The 22,728-nt window shown below is 38.9% G+C and overlaps 1 protein-coding gene across 2 annotated transcripts in view; it reads right to left on the bottom strand.

Annotated features, from left to right (window-relative positions):
• Window positions 1–15,006: 15,006 nt before the first annotated feature.
• The window catches only part of GLRA2 (glycine receptor alpha 2), a 178,383-nt gene continuing 170,661 nt past the window's right edge, over window positions 15,007–22,728 (bottom strand). For both annotated transcript variants that reach the window (XM_004758872.2, XM_004758873.2), the window contains exon 9: window positions 15,007–16,564. In XM_004758872.2, coding sequence (XP_004758929.1) covers window positions 16,286–16,564 — 279 coding nt within the window. In that variant the 3' untranslated portion in view covers window positions 15,007–16,285. The remainder of the gene's footprint in view (window positions 16,565–22,728) is intronic.

The following is a 22,728-nucleotide window of genomic DNA, read 5'->3' as shown; positions in this document are numbered from 1 at the left end:
TCGCACAGTAGGTATTCTCTTGTATCTTTTGCTCAATATTTGTGAGATTCACCCATATGGGTGCGTGTCGCTGTGGTTTGTTCATTTTCATGGCCGTGTAGTATTGCATGTAAGATATGCTACCTTCTATTTGTCCATTCTATTCTTAGTGGGTATTTGTAACATTTTTGCATTTTAGCTATTATGAATAGTGTTTCCTGGATCATTCTGGTACTTAACTTTGGGTAAATATGGATATGCATTGGGTATAAAACCTGGCCATAGGGAATGTATGAGCTCAGCTTCTGTAGATGCTGTGAGGGCACTATTTTACAAGTGCCTTTTATAGGCCAAGAACTTGCTGTAACATCTTGCTGAGTCTTCACAGACTCCTTTCAGGATCTTATTATTGAGCTTGTGCTATTGCCCAAGACATTGAGGTTTAGAAGGGTTAAATAAATTGTGCAAGGCCCGTTATTGTTTGGGCTGGAGCAAAGTTTAAAACCCAGACTGACTTGACTTCAAAGTCTTTTTTTTTTTAATGATGCCCTCCCATAAGCTTCTGATCTCTGATTTAGAACCATGCTAGACTATTTTCATATGATTTAAGGATAAATGGCAGTGGCTTTCCAAGCAACGCGGTTTTATTGATAGCATTTCTAGCTATAAAAACCTTTGATGTGTGTATTGCATAGAAATGCTGGCAAAAGGAGAGGATGCAAGATGTTAGAAATCTGTGTTCTCTTTGTTCTATGGTGAGGAAGAGATGGCTACCTGTTCCCCAAAAGTCTGAACTCCTTTTTCCTAGTGTGGAGTTGTTGCTGGCAAACCAGGAACTACATTTCATATCTTTCTTGTATCTAGTGGGACCATGTGACAGTTTCTCACCACAGGAATGTGAGTGATAGTGATGTGTTTTATCTCCAGGGACAAGTAGTTGAAAGCAGGTGTTCCTTCTTCTCTGTCTTTTTTTCTACACAACAGACAGATACAGAGGATTCAGCATGGGCCTTTGAGTCCATGGTGATGCCTGAGCCATCAAGGAGCCTGGGTTCCAAATTACTGCTTGAAAGAGAGGAGAGCTACCTGCCAATCAGGAATGCCCATTTTGGAGACACCTGAGTGTCTCAGTAGGTTAAGTATCTGCCTTTGGCTCAGATAATGATCTCAAGGTCCTGGGATTGAGCCTCACATTGGGCTCCCTGCTTAGTGGGGAGTCTGCTTCTCCCTCTCCCTTTGCTCCTCCCACAACTCATGTGTACCCGTATGCTCGCTCTCTCGCTCTCTCTCAAATAAATAAATGGATGAAATCTTAAAAAAAAAAAAAAAAGAATGTCCATTTAGACTTTACATGAGTGAATGATCAAGTTTTTTTGTGTTAAGCCTCTGAGATGTAGGGGCTTATTTGTTACAACAGCTACCATTACCTTAATTAATAAGTCAGAAAAATCTCCACATTCATTCCACCACTTCCTTCTGCTTTCATCATTTGGATTCTGGTACTTCTTCCACAAATGAAACCTTGAATACTTATTCTCACCTCTCTTTACTGGCCAGGATCATAGGAATTAAATGCTCTGCTTTGCAGGACCTTGATCCTATTATCTTTGTGAGTCATCTCAGTCCTATTATTTATTGCATATGCTGTGACAGTGTCATGTAATTTTATGTAATTCAGCCTTTGAAATTCTTTGTTCTTCGTGAAGGAAGCCATTATGGACAGGGGGGAAAAAGGTCTTTTCATGGCAACAATGGAAAATTTAGTGGAACCTCTTTTTATATATAACCATGTATTTGTACAACTCTTATGCTTTTCAAACTCTAACCCACACAGAAATTGTGTGACATAGAACAGGCAGCTTTTATTATCTACATTGGGCAATTGAAGAAATGAAGTGCACAGAGGCTCAGTCATGCTGGACTAGAAGCCAGACTTGGGACTTCAGTCCACTGCCCTTTTGGCGCCTCTCTGATGCCCCGGTGTCTGTCCAGAGTCAGGAAATTATCACAGAATTGAGCAGATTACATTATGACAGGCTACTACATTTGGGATTCTTCAGTGTAGGTTTGAGAAATCAGTAATTTAAAGAAATCAATGATTTCTCAAGAATTTCTTTAAAGGTGGTGTCTTGTGGGCTAAATTTACATGTTAGTCCCCAAAGCTTAATTAGCCTGTCATGGGGCTGCGATGTTCAGAGGTGTAGATTGGACACTATATAACCATATCTGGCAGCTCATACAGTCTTGTAATGGATAAGACAAATGCCACAAGATCCAGGTAAGGGTTTTGCACATTCTAGGCACAGGTCTGAGTCCTGTATCTGTAGTTATAAACACTTCTTCTTTCCTTCTGCTTCAAGACTATGAAACTAGCAAGTTTCCCAACTTCTGATGCCCATCATCTCTTCCTGCCCACCCATCTTTCCTATTTCCAGATTCACTCTGGCTGCTTGCCATAACGTCTTATGGAAATGTTCCTTCCTTGGTTTGCCCCTCCACCAAGATTTGCCCTCCTTTCTCTGCTGACTTCTTCTCTTTGTAGGTTCCCTTTCTTTCCAAGGCTCCCCATCCTCACCTTTCATATGAACTTCAAGATGATTGACCAAACCATGGAGTTCTTGATTCTTAGTACCCTTCTCATGAGGTACAGTCCCATCACTGTTTGTCTGTCATGAACCCCTCATGTGGAATGCCTTCCCTAATCCCACCCACTCTTCTAAGCCCTTCTTGAGCCTGACTATCTACATTCAGGGTTCCTCCAACCCTCTAAACACTGTCATGTGATGTCATGGAGGAGTTCTTCAGTAGGAATCAGAAGCCCTGGGTTCTGTCATGACACATACATGCACCCCTGGGCAAGTAAGTCACTTAGCTCTTCTAACTCTCAGTTTCGATTTCTATAAAATGAGGGTATTTGGCTCCTGACCTCAAAGTTCCTTTCCAGACAGCAATTCTCTTAATTTATGCTTGATTTAAACTGATGGGATCCAACCAAGTTTTGGGCACATGCCCTATGTAATTTTCCCATAAACTCAAGCACACTCAGAAAATCTTGGTCCATTTCCTGGAAGTAAGTACCAATGGATCCAAATCAGCTGAGGTTTTGGGGGAATAATTAAGTCATGCATTTATCCCTTCATCAGCATATGTTTATTGATTGCATTAGTTATCTATTGCTGTACAACAAGTTGCCTTTAAACTTAGCTGCTTAATACAACAAACATTTATTATTGCACAGTTTCTGTGGGTTGGAAATCTGTGCATGGCTTAGCTGGGTCCCCCGGCTCCGAGTCTGTTACAAGGCTGAAATCAAAGTGTTGGCCAGAACTGCAATCAACTCAAGGCTCAACTGGTAGAGAATTTGTTTCCAAACTCATTTATATGATTGTTGGCAGGATTCAGTGCCTCATAGGCCTCATAGGTCTGTGGGGCTCAGTTCCTTGCTGGTTGTTGGCCAGAGCACTCCCTCACTTCCTTGCCACACAGACCTCTCCATGGGGCATTTCAAAACATGGCAACTTGCTTCTTCAGAGCAAGCAAGCAGGCAATAAGACCCAGGAAGAGCAAGACAGAAGTCAGTCTTCTGTGACCTGATCTGGAAAGTGACATCCTGTCACTTTTGCTTTATTCTCTTTATTAGTCGAGGCCAACAAATAGCCATCTGCTTTTTCCATTGAATTGTGAGCTAATTGAAAAATCAGAAAAGTAGGTGAGGCAGATGGGAGGCTGAAAACGCCGACATTTCTTGCTTAACACTGGTTTTCTGTTAATGAAATCGGATATTCTGCCCAAAAATGTTAAAGGAGCTCTTTTCCAACTATTTTAAAATGGGAGAAATTACCATGCATTACCGGTCTCCCTCCAGCCCCCAACCACAACCTAGTCACATGAAAATGCCCATATGCAAAGAACAAATTGTCATCTCATAGGGTAGAGTGCTTAAAACATTTGCTTTGTTGACACCAAATAATTAATATGGTTGTTAACAAGCAGTTGCTTTGTCTACAGCCATGTTCTTTCTTAGTGCCAGCAATATTCTAGCCACAGAACCCCTTTTCTGACACTCTGCAGCACTTCAAAATATCTGTGTGTGCTTCTGATCCCTCTAAACTTGATTTCTTCTAAATGCCAATTGCATTAAGAGTGAAACTTGAGGTGTTTCCCGTACACTCTTTTGTTAAAAAAGGTTGTATTGATTTTTAAGGCATAAATGTAATTTTCTTAATACAACCCTCATTCCACTGAAATGTACGTAGGTGAAGTTGGATATTAAAAGCCAAGAGGCATTTTCTTGAGAAAACATTAACCAAAGACACATTCTATGTGGTATACATGTGTCACTTTTATTGTAAATAGTACTGCTATTGGAAAATGTGATTTATATCTGTGGGAGGGCTGGCTCTAAAATTCTGCTGCTCTAGACTTAGACTTGTCTGTTGAGTCATAGATCATGCTGGAGAACCGTGGGCTTTCCCTGTAGGGAAATGTTGAAAACATTTCCTCCATGGCAAACATTTCCATTATGTTGAAAACATATGACAAGACCAGAGCACAACATGCAATTTTGGAGGATTGGCCATCCCCCAAAAGAAAGGAAAGAGGAGACTGGGCGTTTGGGCGGGGGTGTGGTTGGGAGTAGGAAAACACCTTCAAACTCCACAATCAGTTTCAGTTACTTTTCCTGTCCAGAGAGGGGCAGAGAAGAGCCAGAAGGGATACCCTAGTGAGGTCCCTCCACATGTAAAGAAACCAAGTTTGGGAAACAAGACCCTTTCCACAAACCCTGTGTTGTAGGTTCTGATGGTTTCCATGCACAAAACTCACAAGGGCGTCACATTCCGGGCGCTGCTCTCGTTACTGCCATTGGAGGCGGGGAGACTGAGGTTGAAGAGGGTAAACAACACATCAAAGGAATAGGACCAGGAACAGAAGGAACAGACAGTGACACATTTGAGACTTACACCCAGGCCTTTCCATTGCTGAAGCCTGTGTTTTTAACCACAGAGTAACAATACCTTACCATTTTGCTTGACTCTTGACTGTAACTGGAAATGGAATGTTGCTGAATTTTTAGCTGGTGAATTTTGGTGAATTTTAACTGGCAAAAATTTTCATCCACATTTCTAGGGTCCATTTTTGTTTCCCTCTTTGTCCAGATTAGAAGCTCTCTTTTGCTTAAGTTATGTTCAGTGGTAGACGGATCTTGTCAAGTTTTAACAGGAATATTTAATTTCAGAACTTTAGAGATCATCCCTCTTTCATCCTTCTCCTGTCTCTTCTGTGCTCCATAGCCATAATTATGTTCTGAAATGCAAAATCAATTCTGTCTCTCCCCTGCTTAAAACCTTGTAATGGTGTGTCATTACTTAGAAGAGAAATCCCAAGATCCTTTAAGCAGGCATGTGACTTTATCTTTTCATCCCAGCTTTTCTTTCCGTCTCATTTCTCATTCCCATCCCAGAATAAGATCCAAGCTTTTTAAACTGTCTGCAGCTGGTATAGTTTCTCTCTGAAGGAGGACATGGAATGCTAAGAGTTTTGACTGAATGATTTCATAAAAATATAACCACAGAATCAGAGATGTCCAAAAGGCCTCAAATGCATCCCCAGCTTGCGCCTCCTCAACCACCTGAAGTATCCCTGATATGAGCTGCTGTTAAGACTGTTTCTTAAAAGGGGCACCTGGATGGCTCAGTTGATTAAGTCTCTGCCTTCGGCTCAGGTCATGATCCCAGGGTCCTGGGAGAGGCTCGGGCTCTCTGCTCAGCAGGAAGTGTACTTCTCTCTTTCTCTCTCCTTCTGCCTTCCCCCTGCTCGTGCTCACTCTCTTTCTCAAATAAATAAACAAAATCATTTTTTTAAAAGACTGTTTCTTAAAAATCTGGAGTTCCCAGTCATAAGTCTCAAGGCTTTTATTGGGTTTGGAGGCAATCAGGGGCTTTCAGCAAAGCAGTGGGCTGTGTGTTTGTCCAACCAAGTGGGAAAGGAGACTACTGTTTGCAGAATTCTGAACAACTTCAAGGGGAAAGAAGCTGGGGAGGTAAAAAAGCTGGAATCCAAAAAAGCCATCTCCTCACTAGGGCTAGAGAGGAAAGATGTAAAATCAGCCTCAGTTCATTTTTAGTCTGAAGATTGGGGTACTCTTGTCCCCTTGGTCAACCCACAGACTGGATGGAGCTAGGATAAAGACGGAACTTTGAGGTTGATTTGCAACGTAGTGTTGCCTCGCCGCTTCATTCACAGTTTGCCAAATCAGTCCCCAGAGCCATTAAGAAAATTTCTGAAAGAGGGAACCAAATGAGAGCACATACTGAGTGTTACCTTGATGCCTCCCAGGGCCCTTTAACAGGACCTTTTTGCTTATTTTGCTGTGTGAGGCTCAGATATTTGTAGTCTGCAAACCTTACATGTGAGCCCATTTTAATGATACTGGTGAGCAAAAAAGAAAAAAAAAATTAGGTCCATCCAAGGCTTTCCTGAGATCAATACCATAATTACATTTTAGACCCTCCAGGTATTAATTTTCTACTTTCTTTCAGAAAAGCAATTCCATTTTCCTAGCATGGTCTCTTAGAAATAATGCTACTTCTCCATGGCTTTTCTGAAAATTTTTTCCCCTGAGGGAGAAGGAAAGGCAAGCTTTCGGTTTTCACCTTTGCTTCTGTAGCCCTTCTCCCTTTTAAACTGAGTGTTCACTGATACTCTAAGACGACTATGCACAGTGAAAGGGCTGATGTGAAAATATTTTATAATGTTAACAGCTTGAATGTAAGCCATTTTCAGTGCTTTCTGACACTCCTTGCTTTCATTATCTTATTTGACAAATATTAATTGTGTTGTCTAAAAATAATACTAGTAATATTTGTTGAACACTTGTTAGGGGCTAATGATTGTTCTAAGCGCTTGATGTGAACTGACTAATTTAAATCTCATTAGAACTTCATAAACTAGGTACTGTTTACACATTAAGAGTTAAAAACAGAGAGAGTGTGAAACCTTTGCCCAAAGGCTCACCGCTAGTAAAGGCAGAACTAAGATTTGATCCCAGGGAATCTCACGGCGGCACCTGTATGCTGAAGCAGTGAGCTGTGTCTAGCTCAATCTGTGTGTTCCTTACACTGAGCCAGGCACCTGGGAGGCTACAGAAAATGAGACACAGTTGGTGCCTCGACTGGGTTGAATACTGTTCCCCCAAAATTCATGTCCTCTTAGAACCTCAGAATGGAACTTCCTTGGAAATAAGATCTTAACAAGGAAATTAGTTAAGATGAAGTCATACTGGATGAAGAAGGGCCTTATGAGGCGCCCTTATAAAGAGAGGGAGATCTGCAGACAGGCCGGCAGAGGCAAGAAAGTCATGTGAAGATGGAGGCAGAGACCAGAGTGATGCAACTACAAGCCAAGAAACCCCCAGGACTGCCAGCACCAGCAGAAGCTAGGAAGAGGCAAGGAAGGACGCTTCCCTAGAGCCTTCAGAGGAAACATGGCCTGCTTGACACCTTGATTTCATGTTTACAGCCACCAGAACTAGAAGAGAATACATTTCTGTTGTCTTAAGCCACCAGCTTGTGATGATTTGTTACAACAGCTTTAGGAAACTAATAGAGTGCCCTTGCAAGTTTCATAGGGGAAATGGATAAGGAAATGGATAACTTAAAATGATACGATAAAAATCTCAAGATAAATATGCAATGTATATTATTTATATATTTATATATACATATATATACATATATACTTATATATACAATATATATAAATGATATGATAAAATCTAAAAATAAATATTAAATGTATATTTTATGTACCCAACATGATAGTTGTGTATATATAACTGTATATAACTATATATCCAACATGATAATTTTTTATATTGAAGAAGCAATTTACTGTGGTGACAAAGAGCACGGATTGCGCAGAAAGACAGACTGACCTTGAATCTTGGCTGCGACATCTTATAAGCTGTGTGCTCTCTGCAAGTTACCTCTCTGTGCCTCACTTTCCTCTTCAACAAAATAGGTTTTGCAGATCTTTGACATTTGTGGTTTTATTTTATTCCTATAGCAACCTTGAAAGGGGGTAGGTGCAGCAAATATCATCATCCTCATCCTCCAGACATTGCCTAGGGTTGCATAACTAGTACTCTGATGGCTGGCGTTGCCTCTGTGACTGTAACCAATCCCTTAACTGTGCTAGGTTTCAGTTTCCTTGTCCATAAAATGACGATGATGCTGGTGGTGATGGTTGTCATACACCGAAGGCCTGCTCCATGCTGGGGTTTCTAATGGGAAACCATTATTCTTCTCTGTTACATTGTAGGAGAATAAACTCAGGTTATGGGAGAAAATTGCTCAAGACCACAGAGCCTATGATCACAAGATAATCTGGCAGAATTTATGTGCCAATGATTTGTAAACTGTACTGGTGCTGCACAAATGTGAATTATATACAGTAAAAGCTCTCCTAACAACTTCCTTCTACTGGCCCTGATTATGCCAACTTAAACTTTTTCAACACTTAAATCAGGAAAATGTTTTCCTTTCTGTATTAGGGCAAAGTGAAACAATAAAAACTCTCTTGTCTCCTTTTACCCAAGAAGTTTGTTTAGATTGTCTCTTGATATGATATTCTTGTATTTACTTTTCACTTGTAGGTTTTCAATGTCTAGATGATATTTTAAAATTACAGTAGAAAAAAATAAAAATAAAATTACAGTAGTTACCATAGACCACACAAGAATAGACTCCACTCATAGGTGATAGGTTCAGAATGGCCATCATTAGTGAAATAAAACATTAATTCAAGGTGGGTAGGAAAGGAAGTGAGAACTAATATTTTCTCACTACCCATCATGTGACAGATACCAATCAGTTTAGTCCTTACCTACAATTGTATGAGGTAGACATTATTATGTTCCAGTTTACAATATCTTTAGTACTGGGACATTAAAGCTTTGCCTAAGGACACCTTACAAATATGAGACAGAGGGAGAATTTGAACTCAGATCTGATTCCACAAACTGTGCTTTTACAACCATGCCACCGGCCTTCGAGAAGAATGGGCAAATAATGACATGGAAGTAGAACTAATAGAAAGGAGACAAACTGCCCTAACTTTCCCTACCAGGGATACACGGAGAAAAGCTCATAGGTGTATTTGGAAAGGAACCAGGATAGAATTGAGGGGATTTGGGTTTCTGAGCCCAAAGTTACATCAACATGCTATGTGGTATAGAGTCTATCACTTTAACACTCTGGGTCTTGGTCCTGTTAAGATCTGATATTAATAGTCAAATGACAGGTAAGCATTAAATTTGAATTGTGATCTGTCAAAAAAATTATCTGAAACTTGGAAATAGACCAAAAAAAAAAAAAAAAGTTGCAGGTGCTCTTTCAGTGCAGTGCTGGGCTTGACATTGTATTGTCTGGCCTATTTAACCACTCCATAGAAGCAGATGTGAACTTGTAGAATTTTGTCCAGTAGAAGTGCAAATAATTTCTGTCTAAAGAAGAAATAATCCCAAAGGTTACTGGTTATGGGCCTATTGGACAAAACTGGTTTTGTGTCTAAGTCTTGAAACTTGCCCTGGTAGTGCTTGTAAATACCTAACTTCCCAAATGTCTTTGGACTGGTTTTAACATTTTACTACTTTTTATGAGTTATTAAATTAAATATAATTTTTGACATGTTAATTTTATATTTGCCTGAGTGTCATGATTTTATCTTTTTGGAAATTATGCTTTAAAAATATTTAGCCACAAAGCCTCAAATCTGCAACATTTTCTGGAATCTGAGCTTCCGCTTCCTCTAAGAGACACAATAATGGTACTGGAAGTTGAGACTGCTGCCTGGAATTTTGGGCTCCTCAGGCCAGCAGACAAAGAAGGGGGTTACCGTACTAGCTGGAGTGACTGATCCTGACTATCAAGGGGAAACTGAGTCACTACTACATAGTAGAGGTAAAGGGAAATATGTTTGAAATGCCCGAGATTCCCTGGGGTACCTCTCAGAAACCCCATGTCTTAGAAGTCCCCCATCTTCTGATGAAAGTCAATGGGAAACTACAAAAACTCAATTCAGGCAGGATGGCATATATCTCAGACCCTTAAGGATCTGTAGAAATGGGGTTTTACAGAACATACTTTGGAAAATGCTTATCTACTGATTTCTTCATTGTTATAAACACAAAACCTGCTTGAGTTTTGAAAGCAATTTTTATGTGGCTGGCTAGTATTAGGATGCTTACTTCCATCTCCAAGCCTCCATGCAAACACTCAATTAACTCCTTACTAAGTATGAACTATTCAATATTCACTGAACAAATACTGTATTGATTGAACACCTACTAAGTGCCATGCACAGATCTAGAATCAGGGAATACAACAGGTATTGTATTGTAACCTGTGTTTCTACTTTCTCACATGAAACTGTCCTTAAAGTGTGTGTGTGTCTGTGTGTATGTGTGTGTGTATTTGTACACATGCCAATAAACACATAGAAGCATCAATTGGGAAGTGACACATGCTATGCAAAACATAAGGCATGAATGACAAATGGAGTATAATGCTTGGAGGGTACTAGTTTATACAGGGTGTCAGAGAAGTCTTCTCTGATAAGAAGACATTTGAACTGAGGCCTGAATTAAATGGGTGAATAAAAGCCCTGTATGTATCCAGAGCAGGTGTTGGTAAATTACTGCCCATGGGGCAAATTCGGTGTACCACCTGCTTTTGTAAATAAAATTTTATTGGGACACAGCTATACCTTTGTTGACATATCATCTATGATTGCTTTCATACCATAATAGCACAGTTGAATAGTAGCAACAGAGATTGTATTGTTTGCAAAGCCTACATAATTTACTGTCCTGCCTTTGAAAAGTTTTGCAACTCCTGGTCTAAGGAAAGAGGGTGCCAGGCAGAGGAAAGAGCAAACACAAAGCTCTCAAGTAGCAGTGTGGTTGGTATGTTTAAGCCCCTGCCAGTATGCCTGGAGGGAGAGGGGATAGGAGAGGGAGGTCAGACCATGTGGCCACAATGAAGATTCTGACTTATTCTCTGAGATGGAAAGCCATTAGATATTTAATCTGAGTGACATGATCTGATTTATGCCTTAAAAGGAACTTTCTGACTACTGTCTTTCATTTATCTCTTTTCCCTTTCTCACTACCCTGCCTCTACACCTTTTCCTTAGAAAGCAGAGGGGTAACTCAGGACATGATTATCCATTGGATCTAATGAAGTCTTGGTTAGTTCTGATCCTTGTTCATGAAAAGTCTCCAAGCTCTTGATTCTTTTATTTTTGGGGACCTGGAACTTCTCATGAGGCTTCAGTCTGCAGGACTGACCAACCTATCCATTTCATGACCAGCCCTGGGACCTACCAGAAGAAGGCCAGTGTTGCACACACCTCAAAAGAGCACCCCAGAGCTTTGCTCTCCTCTTTGAAGATATATTCACCCATTTATGAATCATTTGTGCCAAGGTGATAATGTTCTTCCTAAAGGCTGTCTCATGGTCTAAAAGTATCACATACATAGTACTTTAAGTTTGGGGAAAACAATATTACTTTTTTTTTTAAGATTTTATTTATTTATTTTGAGAGAGAATGTGCAAGCAGGGGGAGGGGTAGAGGCAGAAGAGAGAGAATCTCAAGCAGACTTCATGCTGAGTGCATAACCCAACATGGGACCCGATCCCAGGACCCTGAGATCATGACCTGAGCCGAAACCAAGAGTCAGACACTTAACCAACTCAGTCACCCAGGCACCCTATATTACTTGCGGTTTTTTTTTTTCAAAGATTTTATTTATTTATTTATTTGACAGACATCACAAGTAGGCAGAAGAGAGAAGAGAGAGAGAGAGGGGAAGTAGGCTCCGTGCTGAGCAGAGAGCCCTATGTGGGGCTCGATCCTAGGACCCTGAGATCATGACCTGAGCCGAAGGCAGAGGCTTACCCCACTGAGCCTCCCAGGTGCCCCTTACTTGTTATTTTTAAAATGTGTCTGTGGGGTGCCTGGGTGGCTCAGTTGTTAAGCGTCTGCCTTCTGCTCAGATCATGATCCCAGGGTCCTAGGATTGAGCCCCACATTGGGCTTCCTGCTCTGCGGGAAGCCTGCTTCTCCATCTCCCATTCCCTCTGTTTGGGTTCCCTCTCTCACTGTGTCTCTCTCTGTCAAATAAATAAATAAAATCTTTAAAAAAATAAATAAAATGTGTTTGTACCAAAGGAGGAATATTGAATTTTTTTCTTATGTGGAGGGCATGTGTGACAATGTGAAGGTCATTTTCCTTCTTTCCAGAATGGAAATAACACCTCCTAAATTGAGTTCCGCTGGTCTTTTTTCACCCCCAGTATTGTTTTGGCCATCGAGTGCATAAGGTATCACTCTCTGTGAGGATATTCTTAATGCTGTATGTAGCATTTGAGTGATTTCTCTTAGGCATTTTCAACAGAAGTCTTCTGTTATGCCCTTCTTTACCAAATTATTCTGTCATCCATGACTTTTTACTTTCTCAGCTTTTATTTTCCTAAAAACAGTGTATATAGTGAACAGATGAGTCTGAGGAGTTAGGAAACAAATTATGCAGGATGCTCAACCCCCAATATGACAGGCGACTTTAGGTGAGGCATTTAACTCATGGAGCTTCTGTGTATCTATTGACCAAAGGATGGATATTGATCCTTTGCATTTGGATACCTTGGACAATTATTAGAATTGAATGCTGTTGTGGACATCAAAACATTTTGGTATGTTGAAAGCATATCATGCTTTGAGTATGAGGTTGTGGTGTTATCTTTAGTTCTACTTTGTGATCTATGAAGAGCATGCATTACTTGAATCATTTAAATTATACTTAGGAAAACCCAAATTGGTGAAAATAAGAAGTTTAAAGCAGAGGATGAAAGATTAAAAAAAAAATTGTATCTGGCAGACGTATGACTTATATTCATTCCACAAATTGGCTTTGGGCTTAAACTAGGAAATGCATAAATTTAAAAAAATCCTCAATAGATTTTTCTCCCCAAACTGTGAATCTTATCATAGGGAATTTTATGCTGTGTTTTGGATAGAGCTTTCTTATTTGATATTAATTGACTAAGCATATTGTAAAATGATACTCATTTAATCTTTATTGGAAAATTTGGTTTCAGAATTTGGCAGTTCTGTTCAGCAGCACAGATGAGGAGTTTAATGCTAACACTGGAAGGATTTTTAAAAATCTACAGCAAGTCTGGTTTATAACATTTGTTTGGGGCCAAGGTGTTTGAGAATGCCATAAAGAGTCTTAAGCCTTAAGTCATCTCAATCTGTTGTTAAAACCAAGTGAAAGGAATTGAAAAATGTTTAAAAGGCAAATCTCCCAATAATCCATTATCTGAAAAATTGTAGCAGTAGCTGGTTACTTCATGTCATTGCTTTGTTGGGAAAAACTTCTATAACTTGGTCGGTAGGCACATCATACCCTCCCTCACCAACTTTTTCCTAGCTGTAGTAATAATACCCACTGGGCATTTCAGCTTTGGCAGACAGTACAGAGTACCCACAGAAACATAGCCACTTTCTTCCAGAAGCTTTGAATCTAATGAAAACTGGTAATTTCTCTTCCTCAGATCCATGATTTTATTCTTGAACTATTTCCTTCAAATACTATTATGAAAGAAAAACATCTTATATAAAAATCTCCAATAACATTATAGGGGAGTTATCTATTTTTCCAGAGTATGCAGCACTCAAAAACCTTTTCCCTGAGATTTTATCTTATTTATGTAATTCAAATAAGTGCACTGAAGAATTCTCCCCACTGAATGTAGATTAGAATCAGAGATAAGTCAAGAATCCATCAGGATATCTTTGCCTACTCAGTGGCTGGCAGATATGCTTAGAGGTGAGTCCTTTTAAAATCCTCTGAGGTGGGGACCACCCAACCAAAATTATATGGTACACACATTAATTAGATATGATTGTTTAGCTTATGATGACCCCCCAGGGTGCCTCCCCATCCCTCCATAAGCAACATAAGGGCTCTTCCTAAAAGTCAGACCCATGTTTGGAAGGCATTTTAGCCTCAGTTTACTATTTTTAGTGTGAGGAAGAAAAATGAGACCAAAGACTTTGCCTTATTTGTTTGGAAAGGAATGAGCAGTCAGACAGAAATGATATTTTAGGAATGATACAAAAAACATAGCATTAATCTTGCCAAGATGAGGAATTGTGAAGCTTCCTTCCCAGTGGATAACCAATACTATTCATGATAATAATTTTACTATTATCTGTTAGTTATTGGAAATTTGCTGTGGTTACACACTGAGCTAATGGCTTTCCTTGCATTTTTCTCAGTTTATCATCTTAAAACTCTATGAAACCATAGCTCTTCAGAAAAGTCAGCTTATCCAAGATCACACTGTTGAGAGGTGGCCAAGTTCGTCTTTCTATCTGAAAAATTCCTGCTTTTAGCTATTCTACAATATTCCTCTCTACGGAAATGATTCAATATTTGAATGGGTTTCAAAGGCCATAAACATCAACTTAAAAATCTGCATCTTATCTGAAAATATTAATGATGGATATCTTTGGTTAAGTCAAATGTGTAAGGGATTAAGGTGAATTTCCTCTGCTTCACTGAGGTTTTCAGCATTTTTTTTTCATCATAGAACTCCATTCCTGACAAGACCAGGATAGCTAGGTGAACAGATTGTTCTTTTAAATTTCTTTTCATTTTGATATTTCACAATTCCTCAGTGTTCCTGGAACTTTTTCAGAGCTCATATGAAGTATCCAGTATTATATTCTGCCCACAGTGACTACCAGTAGTTCCACATCCTCATTTCTCTGTCTCTACAATGAGAATAATATTTTTTCTTTCTTCCTGGGGATGCTATACTATTATGTTAGGACATAACATCATAGCTGTAAGTGTTTTAAGTTTATGAGAAAAACCAGAAGCAAAAATCCAAGTTACCATTGTCACTTAACTTACTTTCATTGTGGTACAAGAATGGAAAGAATCTTAGGGAAGTTCTATGGCACACGTAGCTTTATTGAAATTGAACAAATATTTTTAATAATCCCTTTTACAGCACATGTAAAATTTAAGTTTTTCATTATATTTTTACAGGTTGTCTTTTATCTGAGTAAGCAAAAATACGTCTTTTTTTTTTTTTTTTTTTCCTTACTTAAAACATGTAGCCAGGATTCAAACCACGTAGCTCTGGTACCAAAAAGGCAACGGGTTATGAAAATCACAGTACAATTTTAAAATTCTTTAAGTTAGTTAAGGATGTTTAAAACAATATTCACTTGATTGACAGTAGAAATCATGGGTCATTTGACATTAAGACTAGTAGTTACACCTACAATGAGAGCAGAAATGGAAAGTTCAAGCTAATATGAGCTACACCATTCAGGACACACCATCTCCATAAATACTGTGGCCGAGAGGTTGCAATGGCTAAGTCACACTTGAGCAGTTAAAGTCACATGTAAATATAGCCAAAGCGAAAAAAATACAGTGTGCTGATAGGGATCTAAAATAAATGGGCACTTATTTTCAAGAGGGTATACTATCAAACCAATTACACAACACACAATTTAAACCCTCAAATTACATTTAGGAAAGAAAAATAATATTAAACTGCACACCTACACGGACAGTAAAGTAGAAATATGTTCTTTGTGGTTGGTGTTTCTTTTTTGTTGTTGTTTTCTCAATAAGTAGAAATAATTTACGACCCACAAAAGGATTTCTCAGGTGAAACACTAATTACAGACATTGTAAAGAACGTAGCTCAGAGTACTTGTTTTAAAAACGAGGCAGCATTTTCCTGAAAAAGTTTGGTCCTTGACTCACTATAGGCTAGTCACTATGGTCAGATGGTAAGCATTTTCTGCGTGTGTGTGTGTGTGTGTGTGCGCGCACGCGCACGCATGTGTATGTGGTTTAAGCTAACTTTTCTGTACCAGAATTAGTCAAAACCAAACCAAACCAAAGACAAATAGCGTTTCAAGAACTTGACCTTGCATCTCATGTCTAATTAATACATCATCTGAAAGAACAATGCTAAAGACTATGAAGGGAATTATGCTCACGTGATTCTGCAACACCTTAATTTTGTGCAAACATTTTCCTTCATTGCCCAGATAACTTATCTTTATTCATGTAGGTGCCAGGAAACCTGCCCTCATGATCTTCCCGCCCCCCTCCCCCAGTCTCCTCCTCTGTCAAAGTGATATAAAGACAATTTCACTGTGTATTTACAAGCACAACAGTTAGGCAAGAAAGTCCAGGGTCTGAAGGGCACATCTATTTCTTGTGGACATCTTCATGCCTAATGATCTTGTATGTGATCCAGTAAAAGATGTTGAAAATGAGGAAGGCCAATGGGAAGGCAGCTCGAGATATTGTGTCAATTCTTTTTGCCCGGTCTACAAACTTCTTCTTGATGGCATCTGCATCTTTTGGAGGTTGTGGGAGCGGGTTGGCAGGTGTGGCCTTGACAGCTGTTCCGTCCTTCACTTGGAGGCAGTGACCCATTCCATAACCACTGAAATTAAAACGACTTTCACGAGTAACATCTTCTTCCTGGGAGAATAAAGACAGAGGAAGCACAGATTGGTTGTCAGTCAAATCAGATGGAAGATGCTTAAAATTCTTCAGAAGTAAAAGGATAAATCACAGTTAACTGGTAGTGTGGGAGGCTTTTGGAATGTGGAGTTCTCTTTCAAGTTCAATTCAATTATTCATGGAACAGACACAGTTCATTAACTTTCAGGCTGAGAAATTAAGAGTTAGAATAACGACTTTGTGGTCATTTTAATTAAGAAACAGAAACACTTATATTTAGCACTGACTTTCCCAAAATCTAGTTTATTAATCCATAACTTTGAGTGGACTGGTTTAAAGCCAAGCCTCCAAATCCAAATATTATATCCTACATCTATATAGAGTTCCCTTCATTCATTTACTCACTTTTGCATCATTCAGTCATTCAGAAAATCATTTGCTGAACCCCTGCTATGTACCTGGCATTGAGCTAGGAATTTTTAGTTTTGTGGCCCATTCAAAGCCTAGTTCCTTCCATTAACATTGGCTTTAATGTTCATGTTAGGCCCAAGATTAACCCCCTAAATGTATACCTGTTTTCCCTCCAGATTAAACATTGACTGTGCAGTGGTGAATATTTCTTCCATGGCTAATGGTCTGGTGTCAGCTTTTTTTTAGGCAATCTAGTTTTTTTTTTAAGATTTTTATTTATTTCAGAGAGAGAAGGAGCAGGGGAAGGGGCAAAGGGAGAGGGAGAAGCAGACTCCCTACTGAGCAGGGAGCCCAACATAGGGCTTGATCTTAGGATACCGGATCATGACCTGAGCTTAAGGTAGACAGTTAACCGACTAAGGTACCCAGATGCCCTAATTAAGTGTTTTATTTTATTTCCAGTATTGTGAGCATACAGTGTTATATTAGTGTCAAATATGCAATACAGAGATTCAACAATTCTCTACACTACTCGGGGCTCATCATGATAAGTGTACTCTTAATCCCCATCATCTGTTTCACTCATCTCCCCACCCACCTCCCCTCTAGTAATCATCAGTTTGCTCTCTATATTTAAGTCTGTTTCTCAGTTTCTCTCTCTCTCTCTCTCTTTTTCCCCTGTGTTCACTTGTTTTGTTTCTTAAATTCCACATATGGGTAAAATGTGCTATTTGTCTTTCTCTGACTGACTTATTCACTTAGCATTATGCTTTCTAGCTCCGTCCGTGTCATTGCAAATGACAAGATTCACTCTTTTTTATGGCCTAGTAGTATTCCAGTATGTGTGCATGTGTATCTGTATGTATCACATCTTCTTTATCCATTCATCTATCAATGGACACTTGAACTGCTTCCATAACTTGGTTATTGTAAATAATGCTGCAGTAATCTTCAGTGTGCATGTATCCCTTTGAATTAGTGTTTTTTTTATTCTTTGGGTACCTATCTAATAGTGTGATTGCTGGATATTATGGTAGTTCTTTTTTTAGCTTTTTGAGACACCTCCATACTATTTTTTATGTTGATTATTTCTACATGAATTAGATAAAACACTGAAAAACTGCAACGTTCGGGTAAAGTACAAATAGCTTTTGTAGAGCATGGAATCTTGATGTGTGGTTGGGTCAAAATGGTGGAGTTGAAATGGTGGGATTGAAATGACCTGATTAATAAAAATTTAGTTCTAGGGGTGCCTGGGTGGCTCAGTCAATTAAGTGACCAACTCTTGCTTTCAACTCAGGTCATGCATGATCTCACGGGTCATGAGATGGAGCCCTGTGTTTGGCCCACACTCAGTGTGGAGTCTGCTTGAGATTCTCTGTTTCTGTTCCTCCCCACACTCGCTTGTGTTCTCACTCTTTGTCTGTCTGTCTGTCTGTCTCTCTCTCTCTCAAATAAATAAATAATAAAAATAAAAATTTTGTTCTAAATAGCCACTGATTGAATCGTCTCTTAAAATGAGTTCAAGGCCTTCCACAATTCTGTTCAACCCTGTGAGTCATCAAAGGCACTGCACTCTTTATTTTGCCGGATAATACCAATGCTTATATTTCCCAAAACACAAGAAAACTTGGTATGAATTTTATTTCATCAGTGTTTATTGCATATCAGTTGTCCCTTCAGCCATGTGTAAAAGATATATGGAGTGAAGTACTTTAACATAGTCTGAATGAGAGCCCAACTGTAATCCAAATGGTACAGCAAGGACAAATTTATGTCAGGAAAATCAGGCCAAAGATCTTATAATAAAGTAACTGTAAAGCTCCTCCTTTATAAAATCATTTCCCAAGTACTTTAATTTATATGGGATTGTTCTATACGAGTTGGTTTAAGACACTCTATCTCATTTCTTAACAAAATGTAATAAAGGATTTTTCATGTGACAATGAAAACAAAGTGTTGAGTCTATGGCAGACATTTTGCTAGGTACTCAGAAGCAGTTGATGAAGTTGGACAAGCACCCTACTTGCAAGGAGCTTTAAGAACCTGGTGGAAGTGTTCAACCTAAAGATACTCTCATATAAGGAAGCTGGCTAGGAAAACCCAGCCTGACACTAGAGTACTTTCATGTGCCCAAAGCTCAATAATGAAGACTTTAATTGTACTTAGCTTCAAATATTGAATCTTTTTTCTTTGCCTTAAAATGTGATTGATACATTTTATAGATGCAAAAACTTTAAATAAGTATTTTAAAATGTGGAGTAAACAGATATATTAATCATTACAGTGTTATCAGAAGACTTCTTCAGTACTCAGCAAGAAAGGAAAAACACAGGTCATTAGGGGGAGAAGACTTGGGAGCCCCATGGGTTATACGCTATCTTGGACTTTCTAGTACTAACTGGTAATTAGATCTCAACTACTGAGTGAGAGAAGTAGAAACAGTGCCAGTTGGTTTTGTAGACAGAGGTACAGAGTAGGAATTTGGATATTTGGGTTACAGGTCACACTCCAAGGGTTTTAAGCTGTGTTGATCTTAAGCAAGCTATTTATTCTTTAAAGACCTCAGGGGGTTGCCTGGGTGGCTCAGTTGGTTAAGCATCTGATTCTTGATCTCAGCTCAGGACTCAGTTTCAGGGTTGTGAATTCAAGCCCTGGGTTGGGCTCCACAATGGGCATGGAGCCTACTTAAAAAGAATAAAGAATTAATTAAAAGCAGGCCTCGGGGACCTCATACCAAAAATGTCAAGGCTGGACTAGATCTGTGGGTCTCAACTTTGACTGCTGGGGATGTTTTACAAGTATATGCATGCCCACCTCCCCTCCTAACCCCATCCAGACCAAGCGAATTAAAGTTTCTAGGGAGATTTAAAATCCAGTAACTCTAGTGCAGAAGGTTAGAAACCAGTGACCTAGATGAGCTTTAAGGGCCAGCTCTAAAATGCTGGACCTATTCTATGTTATTAAGTCTAAAATTACTTTTCGAATGGGAACTATTCCTCAAAGTGCATTTCCCCTTATCTGACTAAATTTACTGTGCTTTTTTTCCTTTCCGTATCTGTAGAATCTTATAAATTGCTGTTCTCACCTCTATAAACATTTAGAAAGTCATGATTAAGCATATAGATCACTGCCTGAGTGAGATAAGATTCTTTTTAAATCCCTGGATCCCTGAAGAAATAGAAAAGGTAGGTTAGCTAGTAACCTGCTTTAGCACGCAGAACAAAAGGAAACCTAAATACCCACATCCATGTTTCTTTTCAGACCGACTCATTCATTTACTTCCTGTAGTCTTTCCTCACATACTGTGAATGGACAGCCAAAAAGATGAACTCATTCAATTAAGTACCAGAGCTGGAGTAGAAGGATGCCAGGTTAGGTTATCATTAAGTGGTACATTGCCTGGCAAACTGTGACTGCTTAATAAACGTTTGTTGAGTAATAAACAAAAGGGAATTTTAAGAAGGTTTTTTCCTATTCTTGAAAACACTTTCCTCATTCATTCAACGGTACTTCAAATTATGCTTCTGAGCATAGTTACAGCTAATTAAATCCATTCTTTAAAATTCTCCACACAAAAATAAATTTGTCGTAGGTAGAAATTATCCATTTAATTTTTCACATGCAGGAGATATGAATGCTAGTTTAAGGGTCTTCTTATTTACCGTTATGACTCATTCAATGCATTTTAAATATAGAACCTTAAATTATCCACATCAAAGGGTATGGTTTCGATTCAGAAAACATAATTGCAACCAATTTGAATTTTTGTGTTATAATGAATGACTAATTGCCTTTATAGCAGGTTCAGAATAAAATGTTATGGTAATATGGCAAGATTCCTATATGAGGGTAAAATGGAGATGAGCTTGAGTCATGGGTAAGCTAAAGTTAAAAGAAAGAACAATCTGTAAGCACAGCTTAGTTGAACATATTAACAGGGAGAATCAGATCTTCCCAGTAAGGAAAGAATTTCAGGCATATATTCTCCACTTCTAATTAGCCAGGAAACCAATTAGATAAGTATTGCTGCTGACCCACTATCTTCAGTAACTTTGAACAGTAAATACTTCTAGCTCCCTCTTTTTTGTTATTCACTGATTAAATTTTCACAGAAAGTGAATCATCCAAACCTTCAGTACGTTCAATTTCTATATCCCACTTTGAGAAAATCTCCGTAAATCCCATCCTGCCATCTGAAGCACTGTCATGGCGCTATGTAATTCATTTGAGATTTGTCATTTTATTTAATTCATGCCTCAGTTTTACTTATTGTAAAATTTACTCATTCCTGTATTTGGAATAGTTCTTGTCTAGATGTGAAATGGAAGCTAAAGCTCACCAGAATTGCACTGTAGTGAATTTTTTGTCATAAGCAAATGATTTCAATATAATTAAAGAACATGGTATTCATAAAATGAAAGATTTTAGGGGAGCCCATAGTTACAATTTTTGTTTTATGCCCTGGAAAGGAGGAAAGAAAATGGTTTCTAAAAACTGGTGTAGGGAAAACCTCTTTCCATCACATTTCTCAACCAGATTCTTTGATTGGGTTGAGTCTCTCTTCTGTTGGAATAGGAAGTTCCTCCATTGGAACTCCAGGTTGCAGTGAGCCTCAATCAGTGCAAGAACATAATGGAGTCTCTGGCCCTCCTTAGAAAACAGTGTGAGCCCATGGTGAGGCACCTGAGTGGCTCAGTCGGTTAAGCAATGGACTCTTGATTTCAGCTCAGGTCATGATCTTAGGGTTGTGAGATTGAGCCTCACATCAGGCTCCATACTCCCTCCCTTTGCCCCCCATCACTATTCTCCCACCTCTTAAAAAAGAAAAACACTACTGTGAGCCCAAACACAGCAGGTCCCCCTGCCCCATCACTGAAAAAAAGACCCCTGATCAAATGAAGGCTGGATAATGTTTAATTGTAAGGCCTGCTGATTTCTAACGCCTGGAATTGGGCAGGAAAGATGGTCTTAAGAAATTCTTAATTCTTGTGGCCTAAGTTTCCTCCTTTGAGTCACAGGGACTTGGGGATCGATATGAATAATAAGTAAGAATAGTTAATTGATTATAACTATGCACTAAGCCCTTAAAACTACAGTAAGTCCTTTCACCAAACTGACCATGGAAACCACATGCTTTCAGGGAAAATTGAGACTGAGAGAAGTTATGTGGCTTTCCAAAGTTATATTGCTAATAATTGTTGAAGCTGAGATTCAAATTCAGGTCTGTCCGATCCCAAAACTGTCTGATTCCAAAGACTCTGAAAGTCTGTGATTATTATAAATTTGTCCCTATCAAATCCCAAATAGCTTTGTTGAAGATTATGAATGAAGAATCTGACTGAACTTTGTAGAACAACAAATTTGAAGTAAAGTAAACCAAATATAACCCTTTGTTCTTTAATGATATCTGGTAAAATGAATTAAAAGCCTCAGTGTCATTCTGGGTAGACAGTAAATACCACCCCCCCCAAAAAGCTTATCTTTGCAGCAGCTCTTTTTCAATGCAGTATATCATTCATGTTACTTTCTGCACAAGGAACTTCTGGTATTCATTTCTTGAGCACTTGCTCATCATATATTTGTATTTCCAACAAAGATTCATTGAGGACCTGTTATATGCCAGGTGTATGGTAGGTAGGCATACAGCAGTAAACAAGAAGACAAAATTTCTACTTTTTTGGAGTTTACAGTCTCTTGGGGAAAACCCACAGTACCAAGTAAAGAAACTATGCATGCAAACACACAAACACTTCTCCATACACACACAT

The sequence above is a fragment of the Mustela putorius genome, unplaced genomic scaffold, assembly GCF_011764305.1.
Source record: "Mustela putorius furo isolate JIRA1106 unplaced genomic scaffold, ASM1176430v1.1 tig00003836_pilon_pilon_pilon, whole genome shotgun sequence".
In the NCBI taxonomy this organism is placed as follows: Eukaryota; Metazoa; Chordata; class Mammalia; order Carnivora; family Mustelidae; genus Mustela; species Mustela putorius.
This window is presented reverse-complemented; position numbering and strand designations above follow the sequence as displayed.